The following is a 16,494-nucleotide window of genomic DNA, read 5'->3' as shown; positions in this document are numbered from 1 at the left end:
GTTCCGTGAAGTAGAATTTCGCACAAAGGAGATGGTGGTCTGTTCCTGTTTAGAATTTTGGGATAACAGCAACATTGCTCAGGAAAAATCGTTGATTGAATATGATGTGATCAGTTTCATTGTGGAACTATCCACTGGAGATTCCCATGTCCAACATTTAGATTCGGCCTTCTGGAACTGTGAGTTACCATGATGGTCTTGGTCAACATAATGAACTCAGACAGTCTCTCACCCTGTTCGTTCCATTCTAGGCCGTGGGTCCAAACATGGAGTTCTTTAGGCAACCATCTCGGTTCTAGCTTAGCATTAAAATCACCGACAAAGGTCTTGTAGAATGTGTAGTCTTATTTATAGAAGAAGCTTCTATAAAGCTTCTATAAAACTTCTCCAGCTCCATGTAGAACTTCTCAATTTCTTCTTCATCATAGTTGGATGTTGGTGTGTAGAGGATGAAGACAGAAACTGCCGGCAATGAGCCACATCTATTCAAACATAAGCGTCCGATTCAGGATGAAAGGCATTCAAACAAAGCAATGCTCATGGCCAAGTTTGTTTTGATGAGGACACTGACACCACCAACGCCTCTACTGCTGCATGTTCCGAGGAACAGTTCTTCTCCAGTGTCAAAAACAGCGTGATGTGATGAATGCCTTCTCATCTCAGTCAATCCAATGACATCGTACATGGTCTTCTGCACTTCCACCATCAGGTCCTCAATGGATGCTTCCAATGCCAGCATATATGCATTAAAAGTGCAGATAGTCATTTTAGCCCTTCTTCATTTTGGCAGCCTCGTTTGGCCCTGAGATTTTAGCAGCCTCTCCTTGGTCGTCCTTCTCAACACTGCCATATTGGGGGATCTTCCAGGGTCAGGGGAATGAGGCCCATTTTTGTTACTGTTTTTAGTATATCAAATACGCCATGGGTAGCTTGCTAGGCTCTGTGCTGGTTCGCTCTTTGATGGTTAGCACCATTGCTGCCTTTTTGCCACAATAAGGAGGTGAACCATTGAGGTTGGTGGAACTTCCTATTCCTCAACTGAAAGGCCATATGATTTTGAAAATGCAGTGATTTTCTCCAGAAGCTTAGAAGCATAAAGTTGTTCACAGTAAGTTCATATGATCTTTTGTATTCCTGAGGTAACTGTTATGTATATCATTTCTGATATATCTCATTTGGTTTTCTTTTTACCTCATGAATTCAGCTAAAGGGATTCCAATCTTGCTTATTCTTTCAGAAAACCAGCTCCTAATTTCACTGACCAGTTACATTGTTTTCTTCTGTATCATTTGACTTCTCTGATAAAACAGGTAAAGGCCCTCCCGTTGATCGTCGATTTGCTCGAGCGGGCCCAGTAACGTCTCCATTGGAGACCTTGTTGTTACTGTGTCTGGCATATCTGAATACTCTCAGTAGCTTGCCGGGCTCTCCGAGAGGGGCGGAGGAATCGAACTCGGGTCGGCCATGTTGGCCACTTGTAAGGCAGACGCCCTACCCGCTGTGCTATCACTCCAGCCCTGATAAACAGTGATATAATAATTTATATTATTTCCTTCCTTCCTGCTAACTCTGGGATTCATCTGCTGTTCTTGTTACCAGTTTCTCAAGCTCTGAGGTCAAGTTATTGATTTAAACTTTTTCTTCTTTCATGATGTAAGTCTGTACTGCGATGGCTTCTCACTTAGTGGTAGTACTTCTGCTATCTCACTGGTTCTCGTAATTTATGTCTTTATTATTTTTATTCAGGAAATAGTTTATTCCTTCATTTTTTCTTTGACCCAATGTGTGTAACAGTATGATGTTCAGTTTACAAGTGTTAGATATTTCCTGGCATTCTCTTTGGTTTGTTTGTTTGTGGGGGGCACCTGGCTCTGCATTCAGGAATCATGCACTGTAATATGTCTTCTACCCTATTTCCTGGCATTCTTTTTATAGTTAATGGCATTGTGGTCTGAAAAGATATTTTTGATATAACTTCTATTCTCATGACTTTACAGACACTTGAACTATCTATCTGCATAGTCTATCCTGGAGAATGTTCCATGTGCCCTGGGGAAGGATGCATTCTCATTTTTTGTGAGTGAAGGGTCCTGTACATGACTATTAACCCCAGCTCTTCCAACAATGTCTAATCTGTCCAATGACATTAAAATCCCCCCACTGTTACTGTGTGCTGTTGCTGCATCTCCTCAGGTCAATTTTTAGCCCCTCATCTGATACCTATTTGTTGGTAAGAGTTCTGATCCCTTGATAGTATGTAATGTCCATCTTTGTCTCGTTACTTTTTTTTTTTTCAGTGTTTGGGCCACACCCAACAGTGCTTAGGGCTTTCTCCTGGCTCAGTGCGGAGGGATCACTACTGGGGGGAGCCAAATAGGGTGCTGGGGCTTGAATCTGGGTTGGCTACATGCAAGGCAAATGCCACACCTGTGTACTAATGCTCCAGCAGACTTATTACTTGCTTTAGCTTGAACAATACTTGGTCTGATACAAGCATGGCCTTCCTGCTTTTTCAACCTTCTCACTGGCTTGCTGGTGCTTTCTAATCGTTCTTTCAGAGCCTGTATTTATCCTAAGAGCTAAGTATGTCTCTTGTAAGTAGAAAGCTATTTTTTTTAATCTTGATGCGTAAAGCCACTCTAGGATTTTTGAAAGAGTTCAGTTCACTGATGTTTACAGAAAATACTGATAATGAAGGAATTTGTGGCTGTTTTCCTATGAGGAATTTGGTTGTTTTCGCTATTTGGCATTTTGTTTTTAAAGGAAGCTGTTGAGTAAATCATTCCTTGCAGAGCTGGTTTACAGGCTGTTGTTTTCTGAGAATGTTTTTATCTAGAGCCTGAGTGATAACCTTATAGGGTAGATAAGTGTTGGTTGCAGGTTCTTTTCTTTCAGTATTTTGGATATCATTCCATTCTCATCGAGCCAACTTTTTATTATTATTATTATTATTATTACTATTACTATTATTATTATCATCTTTCTGGTAGAGTTTCATTTAAGAAATATGATGTGAGTCTCATAGTGAGACTTTGGTTCTTGTCACTTAAAGATGTACATCTCACTTTTTGAGTCTTGTCATTTTGATTACAAAGTGTCTTGGTACTGTTCTGACCGCATTTATTTTGTATGGCACCTCTGTGCCTCCTAGGTCAGCACAAGTCTTCCTCAGACTGGGAAATTCTCATCTATTTCTTCCACCAGACATCCGTCCCTGTCTCTGCTGTCCTTGTGGAATTTCTATAATGTAGAGGTCACTCCTCTGCATTGTCTTTCTGAAATTGGATTTCTGAGATTGTCAAATGTCTTTTTGAAATTCTCTTCACTGTAAAAGAAAATCTCCCTTTAATAATCTCTTCTTTATTGATGATTTTGGGTTGGAGCGATAGCACAGCGGGTAGAGTGTTTGCCTTGCACGTAGCCAACATGGCCGACCCAAGTTTGATTCCTCTGCCCCTCTCGGAGAGCCGGGCAAGCTACCAAGAGTATATCTCACCCGCACGACAAAGCCTGGCAAGCTACCCATGACGTTTTCGATATGCCAAACACAGTAACAAGTCTCACAATGTTACTGGGCCCACCTGAGCAAATCGATGAACAATGGGGTGACAGTGACAGTGACAGTGATTGATGATTTTGTGTGGCTTGTCTTCAAGTTTATGATTCAATTTTTGGCCATCCTCCATTCTGAAACTGAATCCCATTATTAGCATCTTTCTTTTTTGTTTGTGCTTTTATTTTTCTATCAATCTTCCTTTGTGATTATTGAGTCTATTTTCCAGTGATCAACTCAGCTCAGTATACATCAAGAAGATTACTGTTCTTAAGTGGAAGAAACCAGATCAGGCAGTGCAGAAAGTTCTGATGTAATTGAGAACTTTCGTAAGCTTTGCTCCGACACCCCCCCCCCCCATCCAGGGATCCAGCCAAATTCCTCCCCCCACCCTCTTATCCCTGACACTTTGGTTCTAGGGGCAGATCTCCAAGTTCGAGGTGACCTAAGCAGCAACTGTTTAAGTATCTCGTACTGCACCAGGATGGCAAGAGGGGATTCTGCTGTGACCAGTGCCCTGTGGCTGCTGGAGTGCCAAGGCAGATCTGATCTGGTTTCTACCCAGTATTCAACTGTTGGTGTCCAACAGCTCATATGGCAACCTGGGCAATGCCTAGGAATGGTGGCAACATGTACCCAGTAACAGCTAGTCATCATCACGCTAATCTTCATAGCTCCGGGGAGGATTCTGGTGACAGTACCAGTGTGGAGGTGGCAGCTCCTGATCATTGTCTGAGGGGCAGGTCTCACCCCCAAGGGTGCTTTTTCCTGCATCTGCCTCTGGTGTGGCATCTTCCAGCTGTGCTCTCAGAGGCTTTAGGGTGGACATAAGTCCAGCACAGGCACATTAGGGAAACTTCCTTTAGTTCTGAGCGGCTGTGGCTGCTGGCCTGTCCACTCACACTATGGCTGAAGATCACTGGGACAGAGTCAAGGCTGCATTTGCCCTGGGAAGAGCTGAGGCAGCAGCACTGCAGATTGGTCGAGAGACAGTCCCACTGGAGAGGGTTCACCTCAGTCCCAGGCACATGTGGCCATATCCTTCGTTGGGTGTTCAAGTTCTAAGACTCTTCTTGACCCGAGTGAATTCAAACACAAGGTTGAGTGATGGGGAACACTTGCCACTCTGCAATCCAGCACAGACTTGCTGGGTGGAGCCAGGGCTGCAAGTTTGCTGGGGCAGGGCTGAGGAGGAGCAATCCTCTGGCAGGGGGAATTTCCACTGCTGGGGTTCAGCAAGATCAGAATCTATTCTATTGGGGGGAGAGAGAAGCTTCTGCACTTAGGGATCACTCCTAGTGCATTCAGAGGACCATATAAGGTGCCAGAGAGCAAATCCAGGTTAGCCCATGCAGGGCAAGCTCCTTAACCACTGTGGCACAGTCTCTCCAGCCCCAGATCCTGTCTACTTCTGACTCAGCAAGTGCTGGTATAAAGCTGAAGTTGTTTAAAAACCTTTGTGTCCAGCATTCTCCCACCCTCGGCTAGTGCTGGCCTATTCCTTTTCTCTTTTTAGTCTTTCCTTCTGCCATCCCTGGCCCCTCCTGGGGAAGTGCTCCTTAGCTTGGGCCTTGCCTGCAGCTCTGTGCTTTGCAGCCCTGGGTCTCCCTGGGGGGAAGACTGTGATCTACAGTGAATTTTCTCAGCAAAGCCCCAGGCGGGATGCAATGTCCAGCTCTTTTTGATGTGTTGTTTATGTCGTTATTGCAGGAGAATTTACAGGCTTATTCCTCTGCAGCCATTTTGGTCCCTTCTAGATAATAATTTCTGCCTTGTTTTCTTTTGCTATCTTAAAGTAAAATGTTAGTTTTCTGGGGATGTTAATTTTTTTCCCCAAAAAATCAATGAAAGCAACAATCGCAGACCTCAAAAGTAAGCTAAAACAAACCAAATGGGAATATCATTAGATCATGGGGGAAAGCAGTACCAGACTAGCATGTTAAGTAATATTAAATATTGCTGTTCATGTGACAGATGTTTTATCTTTTCAGAACAGCACCAGAAACCCTATTATTCAATATTTTCCTCTAGGACTATAATTTGTATGAATTTAAAAAATATTTAGTGATTACCCATTTTATAACCCAGAAATTGTGTCACATGTTTGGAAGCCATATGATTGGGGATTATATTCAAACATAAATTCTGGGCCTGGGGGCTATATCAGTGGGCTATATCAAAACATCTGGTTTTCAGGCATATGAAGTCAAGAGTTTAATACCCCTGTTCCGCTCCATGTGCTGAGTGGAAAATCCTCACAACACTGTCATATATGATTTTCTGGTTCCAGACTAAAGTGTGATATTTGTGGAAACGAAGAATGTGTGAGCAGCTGCACTTGAGTGAGAGATTTTGGCAAGGGTCACCACCATATAGGTGAGCACCACAGGCAAGCCATCACAAACAATACCAGATGAAAGATGGGAAGGGGCACCATTTTTCAAATTGAAAATCCTGTCTGAAATAAAGTTATAATCTAATGAAAATAACTTGAGGGCTATCAGAAATGTAAATGAGTTATATACAAAACTTTTCACAGAATTATAAAATGGAAGGTAAAATCTCCAAAAAAAGTTCTACTCGTCTAGTCATAAAGCATTTAGTATGTTTTTTTGTTTGTTTGTTTTTGTGGGGAGGAGGGGGTGTGCCACACCAGTCATGCTCAGGTCTTCTTCCTGGCTGTGTTCAGGGTTCACTTCTGGTGGCACTCAGGGAACCATACGTGGTGCCAGGGACAGAACCCAGGTTGGCCACATACAAGTGCCTTACCTACTTTACTATCTTTCTGGCCCCCAAAATAGTATAAGTATATTGTCAGCCCCCATTTTTTTCAGCCAATAATTTGTGTTTTTTTAAGAAGAGTCAATTACATAAAAGAATAGTCAATTACATGATAAAAGGCTACTAATTTAATTTCAGCAGTCACAAGCAGTCTATAACACACAATCACAATTTTGAAGAAAAATATAGAAAGAAAAAGGTTGGAAGAAAAAAATGTTACCAGAAATCAGTTGGCAACAGACTTGAGGGTAATTTATTACTATCCATCCCATAGCGACATTTTAAATGTCACTATGCTATAACCCAAGTATTATAATCAAGAAGGAAAACAGGACATGAAACTTTATAAACGATACATTACATGAATCTCAAGATGAAAGCAATGATGCGGTGGTAGAAGTGTGTCTATCTTGCAAGATTATGTAACTGATTATCCTCATGTATAAATTATTAGAATAAGAACAGCACAGAAATAAAGAGAAAATGATTGGCACTCATTTAACTTTGAAGTTAACCAGAAGTTCTAAGAAAGGGAACAAGTCAGATACTCCCAGAGGACCTTTCATGAAATTATGTATGTTTCCCCCCACTCGAGCAAACTGATGAACAATGGGAGGACAGTGGTACAGTGCTACAGACCATATTAAAGAGCACCAATTCCTTCAAACCACTCAGAAGTTTTCCATCTGAGGTCCAGACAAGTGGTAGCATAAACAAACACATATGGATAAAAAGTTGAATTTTAATTGCATCTTGAATATATATTTTAGAGTAATATTTCTTCATGGTTACCAATGGTATGTATGTACGCATCTATATGTGTATGTTTCTGGCATGTACATACATATGTATTATCTTTGTGATGCTGGGAATGGAACCAGGGTTTTAACATGCTCATCTAGCAAGCCACATTTCTGACCTTCAGTGAAAGACACACAACTGTAAGCTAACTTGATATTACTCTTTTAAATTCAGAGTGAGCCATTAGTAAAAATTGTTTTATAATTCAATATAATACTATAACAAAATCAATAAAGATATAACCTTTAAATATGTTTACAACAAAAAAGTGTTTTTTCTTACTGCAGCACTTTAGCTCACAAGGATATTAAAGTTATAATTTTATAATTGCAGATCCCCACACCAATTCCTCCACCCGTTACTCCACAGCCTGTTTTTTTCTCCCCCACCCACAAATCCAGGTTCTCATGGCAGAAAGTTCTGGGTAGTGATCTCTGCAAAGGGTAACACAAGCCGGGTGATAAGCTACCTGAGATGACTTGGAAATATTTCACAAAACCCTCTACACAAACCATCTTTTATAAGCACAAAACCTCACGTGTACCTGAAAATCTATTCAGTGTATCATTGCTTCCATTTGTCTCTGCTCCCACACGCTTAAAATACTGCACAATGGCGCTCAGCTCGGAAGAACGCTGAGAGATTCTGTGCTCAGCTATTCGAAGACGTTCTTTCAAAGCAAGAAATTCTCGTTGATATGCAATCAGTTTCTCTAAAAGAAAAAAAAATCACTATTAGCATATATATTTTTTTCTGTGTTTTTTTGGGGGGGCAGAAGCACACTTGCAGAGACTACTCCTGAGTCTGTGCTCAGAGGACATGTGAGGTCTAAGAAAGAACCCAGTCCCAGGTCTTCCGCATCAAAGTGCAAGCGCTTGGGTCATGAGCCATCCTGCATATATATATATATATATATATATATATGTAATATATATCTTATATATGCATACACACACATATGCATTTAGAGCCGGTAGGCCCTTTGCCTTGAGTGCAGCCAGCCCGGTCGAGCGGGGTTCAATTCCTCCGCCCCTCTCGGAGAGCCCGGCAAGCTACCTAGAGTATCCCGCCTGCAATATATTCAATATGCCAAACACAGTAACAACAAGTAGCTAAAAATGGAGACATTACTGGGCCCGCTTGAGCAAATCAATGAACAACAGGAGGACAGTGTGTTTGTTTATGTCTATATTTAAAAACAACACAATCAAAACAGAACAACACAATCGAAACGGAACAGAATCAAATCAGAAATTTTAATTCTGACTACATTTATCAGAAACAGATATTTGTTCAGTCATTAATATAAAACTGAAAAGAATAACTCAATGGAGGGGATGCGGGAACGGGTATAACCCATGGAGGGGAGCGGGTTGAGTTTTCTTCCCTGCCCCAAGCAGAGCCCAGGTCGCCGAAGACCTCCAGAACCAGCCACCACCATGCTGAGACCATTCTCCACACGCGTGAAGGTAACGGCAGAGGAACATAGGCATGCGGGTCCTGGGGCTGAGATCTCCAAGCCTGCTCGGATCGGGGCTGAGCATCCTCCACCCAGATCCTCCATCTTCCAGTAGGCAGGGGTCACACCCACCAACTGCCCCCCCCCTCCTCCCTCCCCCTCTTGTGCTGTGTAATCCCATCATCAACAGCCAAGACTCAGAGACTATAAAACCCAGCTCCCGGAAGCGACATCTTATTATCTCATTCTTGCTTTGGACAACTTGGCAGGCTACCAAATGTAACCTGCCCACACAGCAGAGTCTGGCAAACTCCCCGTGGTGTATCCAATATGCCAAATACCAGTAACAATGATGGGTCTCATTCTCCTAACCCTGAAAGAACCTTGAATGTGGCACTTTTTAGAATCTCAGGGCTAGAACGAAGGAGATGTTACTGGGGACTGCTCGAGGCAATCGATGAACAACAGGATGATCGTGATCGTGATCGAAAAGAATAAAATTCTGGGCTGGTTATATAACAAAGATACCACTAACTTAGTGCTTTAAATAAACATAAGAATGTGAACACTTCCTACCTAGTACTTGAGAAATTTAAAGGCAGGAAGAAAAGAAAAAAGAAAAACATTTAGAATGAACATCAAGCATAATAACTATTACTTGAAAGGTACAACCAACTATAAGGACCAAATCTGAATGAAGAAGAGAAGTATTGAAATCGGTATTATACCCAATATCCTTTTTCTGTGACCTAAGATTCTGAAACAGAGTTTCCAAAGAAACTGCTCCTAGTGCTTCAAATCAACTGTTTGGTGAAAGAGGCACTTTTTTATATGACCCAGTAAATCCAAATAAGTGGATTTATTAGATCATATTAAATTGCTGATCACCTTAGACAATAATAACCATTTCAGATGGTTCCAAATTTTAAAACTCTGGGCGCAATCATTTTCAGAGTGTGGGGCGAGTGTGCAGGGCTCCACCCCACTTAAGTTCGGAGTGAGGGTGAGGTTTGGTGGCCAAGGTGTGCTGGTTCTGTGATACAGGAATGACCCGGCCTCCAGGGCCACACCAGGTGCTGCTCAGGGCCCTCCAGATGCACCCAGTGATGCTCTTGGGGACCTTGTCATGCTAGGGATCAAACCAACTGAAATATTTCTGACCTGCGCACTAGCATTACTTATGGCCTGTTCAAGCTCTGGCACAGCATATGGTTCCCAAGAACCTCCATGGGTCACTCTTATAAGCACCACTGGGTGTGCCCACCCCCACCCCCCAAAATTCAAAAACCCAAAGATAGGTTTGGGGGCCAGAGAGACAGTCCAGGGGTTAAGCATTATCATATCCCAGTCCCTGAACTGAACTGCTAGCCAAGTTGGGAGTATCACCAGGAGGGAGCAAAGCCTCCCAAGCACTGCTTGGAATCCCCTCCCTCCCCCGCAAATAAAATCAAAACCAAAAACACCTGGATTTTATGCTGAAATAAAAACTAACAAAAAGTGAAACCTATTTCTGACATCTGATATTAAATGTGAAACCTTTATAACAACAAAATTCCCATAGTGGAAAGAATGTTAATAAGTCACCAGGCCCATCTGTCTGTCCTGTGATTAGTACCCACAAAAAAAAGCATTATTTTAAAGATTACATGAAGAAAGAACATACTCAGTTACAGATCCCAACATTTAACAAGCATTACTTTTCAGCAAGCAACTGCCCTTGAAAAACATTTTATTTCACATTCATCATCATTATACAACCATCTTAAAAAAGTGACCTAGATGAAGTTATGGACAATTTCTCACTTACAAATCTCCCAAAGAAAAAAATAAATGAAAAGAAGTGGCTTCAGAAAACAGTCTAGAAAAGCCAAAAGACATATGAACAGGAGTCCAAATGTAAAAGCTGACAGAACTGAACATCAATCCACCATTTTAACGAGAAACTCACTAGCTAGCTTGCACTATCTGACACCACAATGCTGAAGAACAGTGCTGAAGAACAGTGGAAAGGATTGAGAAATCAAAGACTCTAGAATACAGAGATTCTGACTTAGAAGGCTGCCCAAGAGCCTCAGAATTGCCCCACTGCAAAGTGAGGCTGATCAGCACAGCGGGGAGCCAAAACTCTCCTCAACGACAGCCTAGAGTCTCTGGTTGCCTGGAAATTGGTATCAGATATTTCTACTCTGTCAGAGCTTTCTCTTCTCAGGGATAAATGGTAAGTGGCACAAAGGTAGGTGTTCATGAAAACACTGAGGTCCTATGCCCCATAATCACAGTTGGGGCAGATAGGCTCCTATGCATCAACAGACACCTATTTCCAAGTGCTATGGAAAATTATGGGCTGGAGCGATAGCACAGCGGTAGGGCGTTTGCCTTGCACGCAGCCAACATGGCCGACCCAAGTTCGATTCCTCAGCCCCTCTTGGAGAGCCTGGCAAGCTACCAAGAGTATCTCGCCCACACGGCAGAGCCTGGCAAGCTCCCCGTGACGTATTCGATATGCCAAACACAGTAACAACAAAGTCTCCAATGGAGACGTTACTGGGCCCGCTCGAGCAAATCGATGAACAACGAAAGGACCGTGACCGATGGAAAGTTAACAAGTTCATTCTCTGATCTGGGAGGACCCCCGTCAGAATCGACCACTGAAGCATGAATTGTAAAATATCACACCTCTAAATACAAAAATAAAAGTGTAGCCAAAAGACACGTTATTATCAATATTGTAAATCACAGGGCCTAAAAATAAAAGTTTTTTTTTTTTAGAAAGACATATGCAGAAGCAGAACAATATGCCATAGAGATGCCTCCAGACCCTGCACCAGGTTGTTTCATTCGGGGCAATCTGGGGGTGAGGTGAGGTGAGGTGGTGAGTTCCCCAGTCCCTGCAGCCAAAGCCTCCAGTACTCAATCACCGTGATGCTCATGGCCGATCTCCACACGCTCAGAAAAGCCTCACCAGATGAGAGAATCTGCAGAAAAACCCAGGTGTTCAGGACTTTTGATTGAAAACTCCAGGCTCAATGGAGTCAGGAATGGATGACCTCCCCTTATGTCCCTCTGTTTCCAGCAGCTTGGCAGTCACACCTGCAAACTGCCTCTGGCGCCATATAGTCTCATAAATGGCCATGAGCCACAGACTCAACAACAAATCTCTTAGAAGAGAGCACAGTACAATATGCCATAGAGATGCCTCCAGACCCTGCACCAGGCTGTTTTACTCAGGGCAATCCAGAGGGGGGCAGGTGAGCTCCCCTTCCCACCCCAACGGAGCCAGTCTTGGCAGCCGAAAACCTCCAGAACTCAATCTGGAGCAGCGGCACAACATCTCATATTTTACACCACTGATATACCAAGAGTAGCACACCACATTTGGTGGGGTTTATAGTAGAAGGCAACCAATCTTAGGGGCAAATATATATGTAGAGCACACAAGGCTCTACCAAGTTACTAATCTCTTATGGAAGGGATTAATGGCTTCTAAGTGAAATACAACAATCTTCACACACTTTCCTCTAATAAAACTTTTTGGGATCATTTTTGGCGAATTATTCATAACAAGCAATACAAAACAAATTACTTCAGTTCTGCTTTAGGGGCAGAGTTTGGGATTTGGGATAAAAATATTTGAAATCTGGTGGTGGGAAGGTGTTCAAATATTAAATGTAATCAATTATTGTGAACAACTTTGTAAAATTAAAAAAGACATATGCAAAAAACACAGATTTAATTTAAATCACAGCAAATAACAAATTAAGTCTGTCATTTCATTTGTTCCCCCACCCATGACGTTTTCACTCTTCATAAGAAACAGGATCAATGAAAACCAAAGCAACTTTTTTTTTTTTTTTGCTTTTTTGGGTCACACCTGGCGATGCACAGGGGTTAGTCCCGGCTCTGCACTCAGAAATTACTCCTGGAGGTACTCAGGGTACCACATGGGCTGCTGGGAATCGAACCCGGGTTGGCCACATGCAAGGCAAACACCCTACCCACTGTGCTATTGCTCCAGCCCCCCAAAGTGACTATTGTTGAACTTCTAGCGCACAAGCACTACTGGCAAGCTGTCACCTAAGTACATGATCATTAACAATGTCAGTCAAAACAAATAAATACAGCAGCTTAATGAATTGAGGCTCCCACTGACCTGATATATTTGATGTGCACTAACATCTGAGCGTCACATAATGCTGCAAGGCCTCGTAACAAACTTCCTTAGAAATAAGGATTTTTCTTTTTTTAAAATAGATGGTGCTGGGGATCAAATTCAGTGCTTCATACACTGCATCAGTCTTGTGGGTTTTTTTTTTTTTAGTAACTATTTTATTCATTTAAGAGAATGTTTTTTTATTAAGGCACCACTAGTTACAAATTTACTGACAGTAGAATTTCAGGCACACACTGTTCCAGCATCAGTCCCACCAGCCTGCTTCCCTCCACCATATCCTGGTGCCCGCCAGCCCAGCTTCTCTGGGTCAGGCACAGTTGGAAGTTGGGTTGCTGTGGTTTGGGTCTCCTGTTGCCAGTGCTGCTGTCAGATGTACACATGTGGCATACCTCTGCAGCCCTGAGATGCCCGAGACCTGTCACCTCCTGTCTGACTCTTCTTACTCCCAGCCTTGATTTTCTCCTTCCCTGTCCTCATTTCCCTAGTCTTGGGTTCACACTAATCCGGTACTGACTTTAATTCCTTGCATTCCCTTTTCCTGTTACTCTATGTACTGCAGATAAGTGAGATCATCCAACGTTTGTCCTTTTGACTTTACTTAACACAACACATCGTTTTCTTTTCTTTTTTCTCCCTTTTGGTTTTGGGGCTACATCCAGTGGTGCACAGGACTTACTCTCAACTCTGTACTCCTGGTGGGCCTCCGGAAGACCATATGTGGTGCTGGACATTGAATCCCGGCCTGCAGCATGCAAGATAAATACCTGCTATACTATCTTGCCATGCCTGAACCCCAGTTTTCTTTTTTAAATCTAAATAGCAATCATTTTCCTTGAAGGAAGTAATTTCTTTCTAGGAAAATGTCCCAAATTTCATCATCAAGTAAAATGAGAAATGAAAACAGTGACTTCTGCAACTTGAAATAACAGACTATACTGAGCCATAAGTTTATAACAGTTCTATACTCTAAAACATATTGTCACATAGGAAGATGCCATTGTTCACAACATTGATGATGAATACAATCGACTAATTCGGCACTTTTATGATTGTGCGAGGAATGCAGAGAGAGAAAAAGCCACAAAAAGATGTCTATCTTCTAAAACTCTCGAGCTCATTGGCCAACATGGCTTGGTGCAAGCTCAGGCAATCACAAGAGAACATCCAAACTCGCAAAACAGTGCAGAGAAGCGATAAAGGAAGACCTCAAAGAGAAAAGGGCAGCAGTGCTGGCTGATGAGGCAGAAGCCGGGAAAAGCATTCACAACAACCGCCTTCCTTTGCCAACTACAAGACCAAGATGACTGCCCTCCGACTTCCTGATGGATCTATCACAGCTTCTAGAAGGGCAATGGAGAAGATTATTCATGACTTGTACCCGAATCTCTTCAGTAGCCACGTCCACCTGCCCACATACCAAATTCCGCAGGATGGATATGTCGTTCCCAGTGTTCTCCCTCCCGAAATCCAACATGCCATTTCGTTGGTAAAGAAGTGTACAGCACCCAGCCCAGACAAGGTCAGACTCAAACACCTGAAGAATCTCCTGCCAGACTCGTCAATACACTGGCTCAGCTCTTCACACACTACCTGTCTGAATGCAGGGTTCCATCCCAGTGAAAAACCAGCAGGGCTGTTCTGTTGTAGAAGAAGGGCGACATCTGCGACATCAGCATCTATCGCCCAATCTGCCTATTGTCTGTTGTCTACAAGCTGTTCACTGAGTCATCCTGAATAGGGTTGGCAGAACACTAGATGAAGGACAACCATGTGAGCAAGATGGGTTCTGCAAAGGATTCAGCACAATCCACCATATCCACACAGTGACCAAGCTCAATGAGGCTTCGCAAGAGTTTAAGATGCCACTCTGGCTAATGTTCATTGACTTAAAGAAGGTCTTTGATTCTGTTGAGACTGAAGCGGTTTTTGAAGCCCTAGCCAAACAGGGCATTCAAATACAGTACATCAGGAGCCTCTGTGAGCTGTATTACGTATTCACCACCAGGATCTCACCATTCTACACAGAAGTGATCATCAATATAAAGAGAGGGGTTTGACAGGGCGATACCATTTCACCGAAACTATTCAGTGTCACCCTCGAGAATGTTATGTGACGAATGTAATGAGAAGAAATGGGAGTGAAGATAGACAATCGGCAATTACACCACCTCTGCTTTGCTGGTGACATCGTTCTAATAAAACCAAACATTAGCCAAGTGGCACAAATGCTGGCCAACTTCGACTGTGAGTGTGGAAATGTCAGACTGCAGCTGAATCTCACCAAGACAATGTTTATGCAACATGAACTAGTCCTTGATGTTCTATTTGCTCTCAACGGAACAAACATCTCCGAATGCAACAGTTATGTGTACCTGGGTCGAGAACTCAACATGAGGAACAACTTGGCACCAAAACTGCACAGGAGGAAGAGAGTGGCTCGGCGTGTCTTCAAGAGCATCGAAGTGGGTAAGAGGACGAAGAACCTCCAGCTCCAGGCACATCTTTTCAACTCTACTAGTCTTCCTGCACTAACACACGCCTCAGAGACCTGGGCCCTACAAAAACAGGATGAGAATGCTATTCGGGTATCCCAAAGAGGAATCGAAAGAGCTACACTTGCAGTATCACGCTTCACTCAAGTGAGAGAAGGAATCCGGAGTTCCGACTTCCGTCGACGATCAAGAATCAGGGATGCTATCTTGTTTGCCAAGGCGTCAAAAATCAGATGGGCTGGACACGTAATGCAATTTAGAGAAGACTGTTGACTAGAGCTGTTACTGACTGGATTCCACGGGAAGTCAAAAGAACCCATGGCCATCCACCTATGAGATGGTCAGACTTCTTCGTCAAAACCCTGAACAAACGGTTTGAGGCTCTTCATGTTCCTGGGGCAAGGAGATGCCAATAGGCTACACTAGCACGCGACAGCGATGAATCGAAACGTTACTGGTGCCTGCTTGAACAAATCGATGATCAATGGGATGACAAGTGATGCAAGTATTATCATATTAAAATATTTCTCTCACAAAAAATTAATATGGCAAAACTTTTCTATGCAATAATTTTATGTGTATGTATGTAAATCTTAAAGCATTCTTATATGTACATGTTTTTGTTCTCATAAGAAGAGATGGGGAGATAGTGGGGTTGAAGCACATACTTCACATGTGGGAACCCCAAGTTCCATCCCTGGCACCACACGGCCCACTGCATGACCAGGAGTAACCGCCAAATCCAGCCTGTTAGGCGAGTGACCAGAGGACTTCTAAATTCTGGCATAACAGACTGAAGAACCCCACAAATCTCCTCCAAAAGGCAAAACTAAGCTGGACAAAAGAGTCAAGAACAATCATTTCAGTACTCTGGAAATCAAGCAGACATGCAACAAACCAAGAAGTCTTATGAAAACTTCTGCAGAGAGACACGCATAAGCTTAATTCTCCTGTCAGGATCTGCCCTCAGCCATCTGAACTCTCAGTTCAGAAGCTCAGCAAGGCAGAACAGGTCTTGAAAGAAGCAGCCACCCTGACACCTGCAGAGGCTTTTCATATCCTCTGGGATGTTGATGGTCAAGATGGTGACAGGAGAGGCCAGTGAACAGGAGCTCAACAGCTGTGCCAGGTTCAGCTGCTGATCTACTTGGGGCAAGAAACAGCCTGTCAGCATTAAGAGCAGGATTAGAATGAGGCAAACGGGTCTGCTCTCATCACTCCTCATAGACATCACACT

General features: G+C 43.0%; 1 protein-coding gene across 1 annotated transcript in view; it reads right to left on the bottom strand.

Moving 5' to 3' along the window:
• Nucleotides 1-16,494, bottom strand: part of MGAT4A (alpha-1,3-mannosyl-glycoprotein 4-beta-N-acetylglucosaminyltransferase A) — a 141,966-nt gene that overhangs the window by 80,034 nt on the left and 45,438 nt on the right. Inside the window, exon 3 of the mRNA XM_056114258.1 lies at nucleotides 7,680-7,847. Within this exon, the coding sequence (XP_055970233.1) occupies nucleotides 7,680-7,847 (168 nt within the window). The remainder of the gene's footprint in view (nucleotides 1-7,679; nucleotides 7,848-16,494) is intronic.

The sequence above is a fragment of the Sorex fumeus genome, unplaced genomic scaffold, assembly GCF_029834395.1.
Source record: "Sorex fumeus unplaced genomic scaffold, SorFum_2.1 ptg000024l, whole genome shotgun sequence".
NCBI classification, from domain to species: Eukaryota; Metazoa; Chordata; class Mammalia; order Eulipotyphla; family Soricidae; genus Sorex; species Sorex fumeus.
Note: the sequence above shows the minus strand (reverse complement) of the source record. Positions and strands in the feature narration are given on the sequence as shown.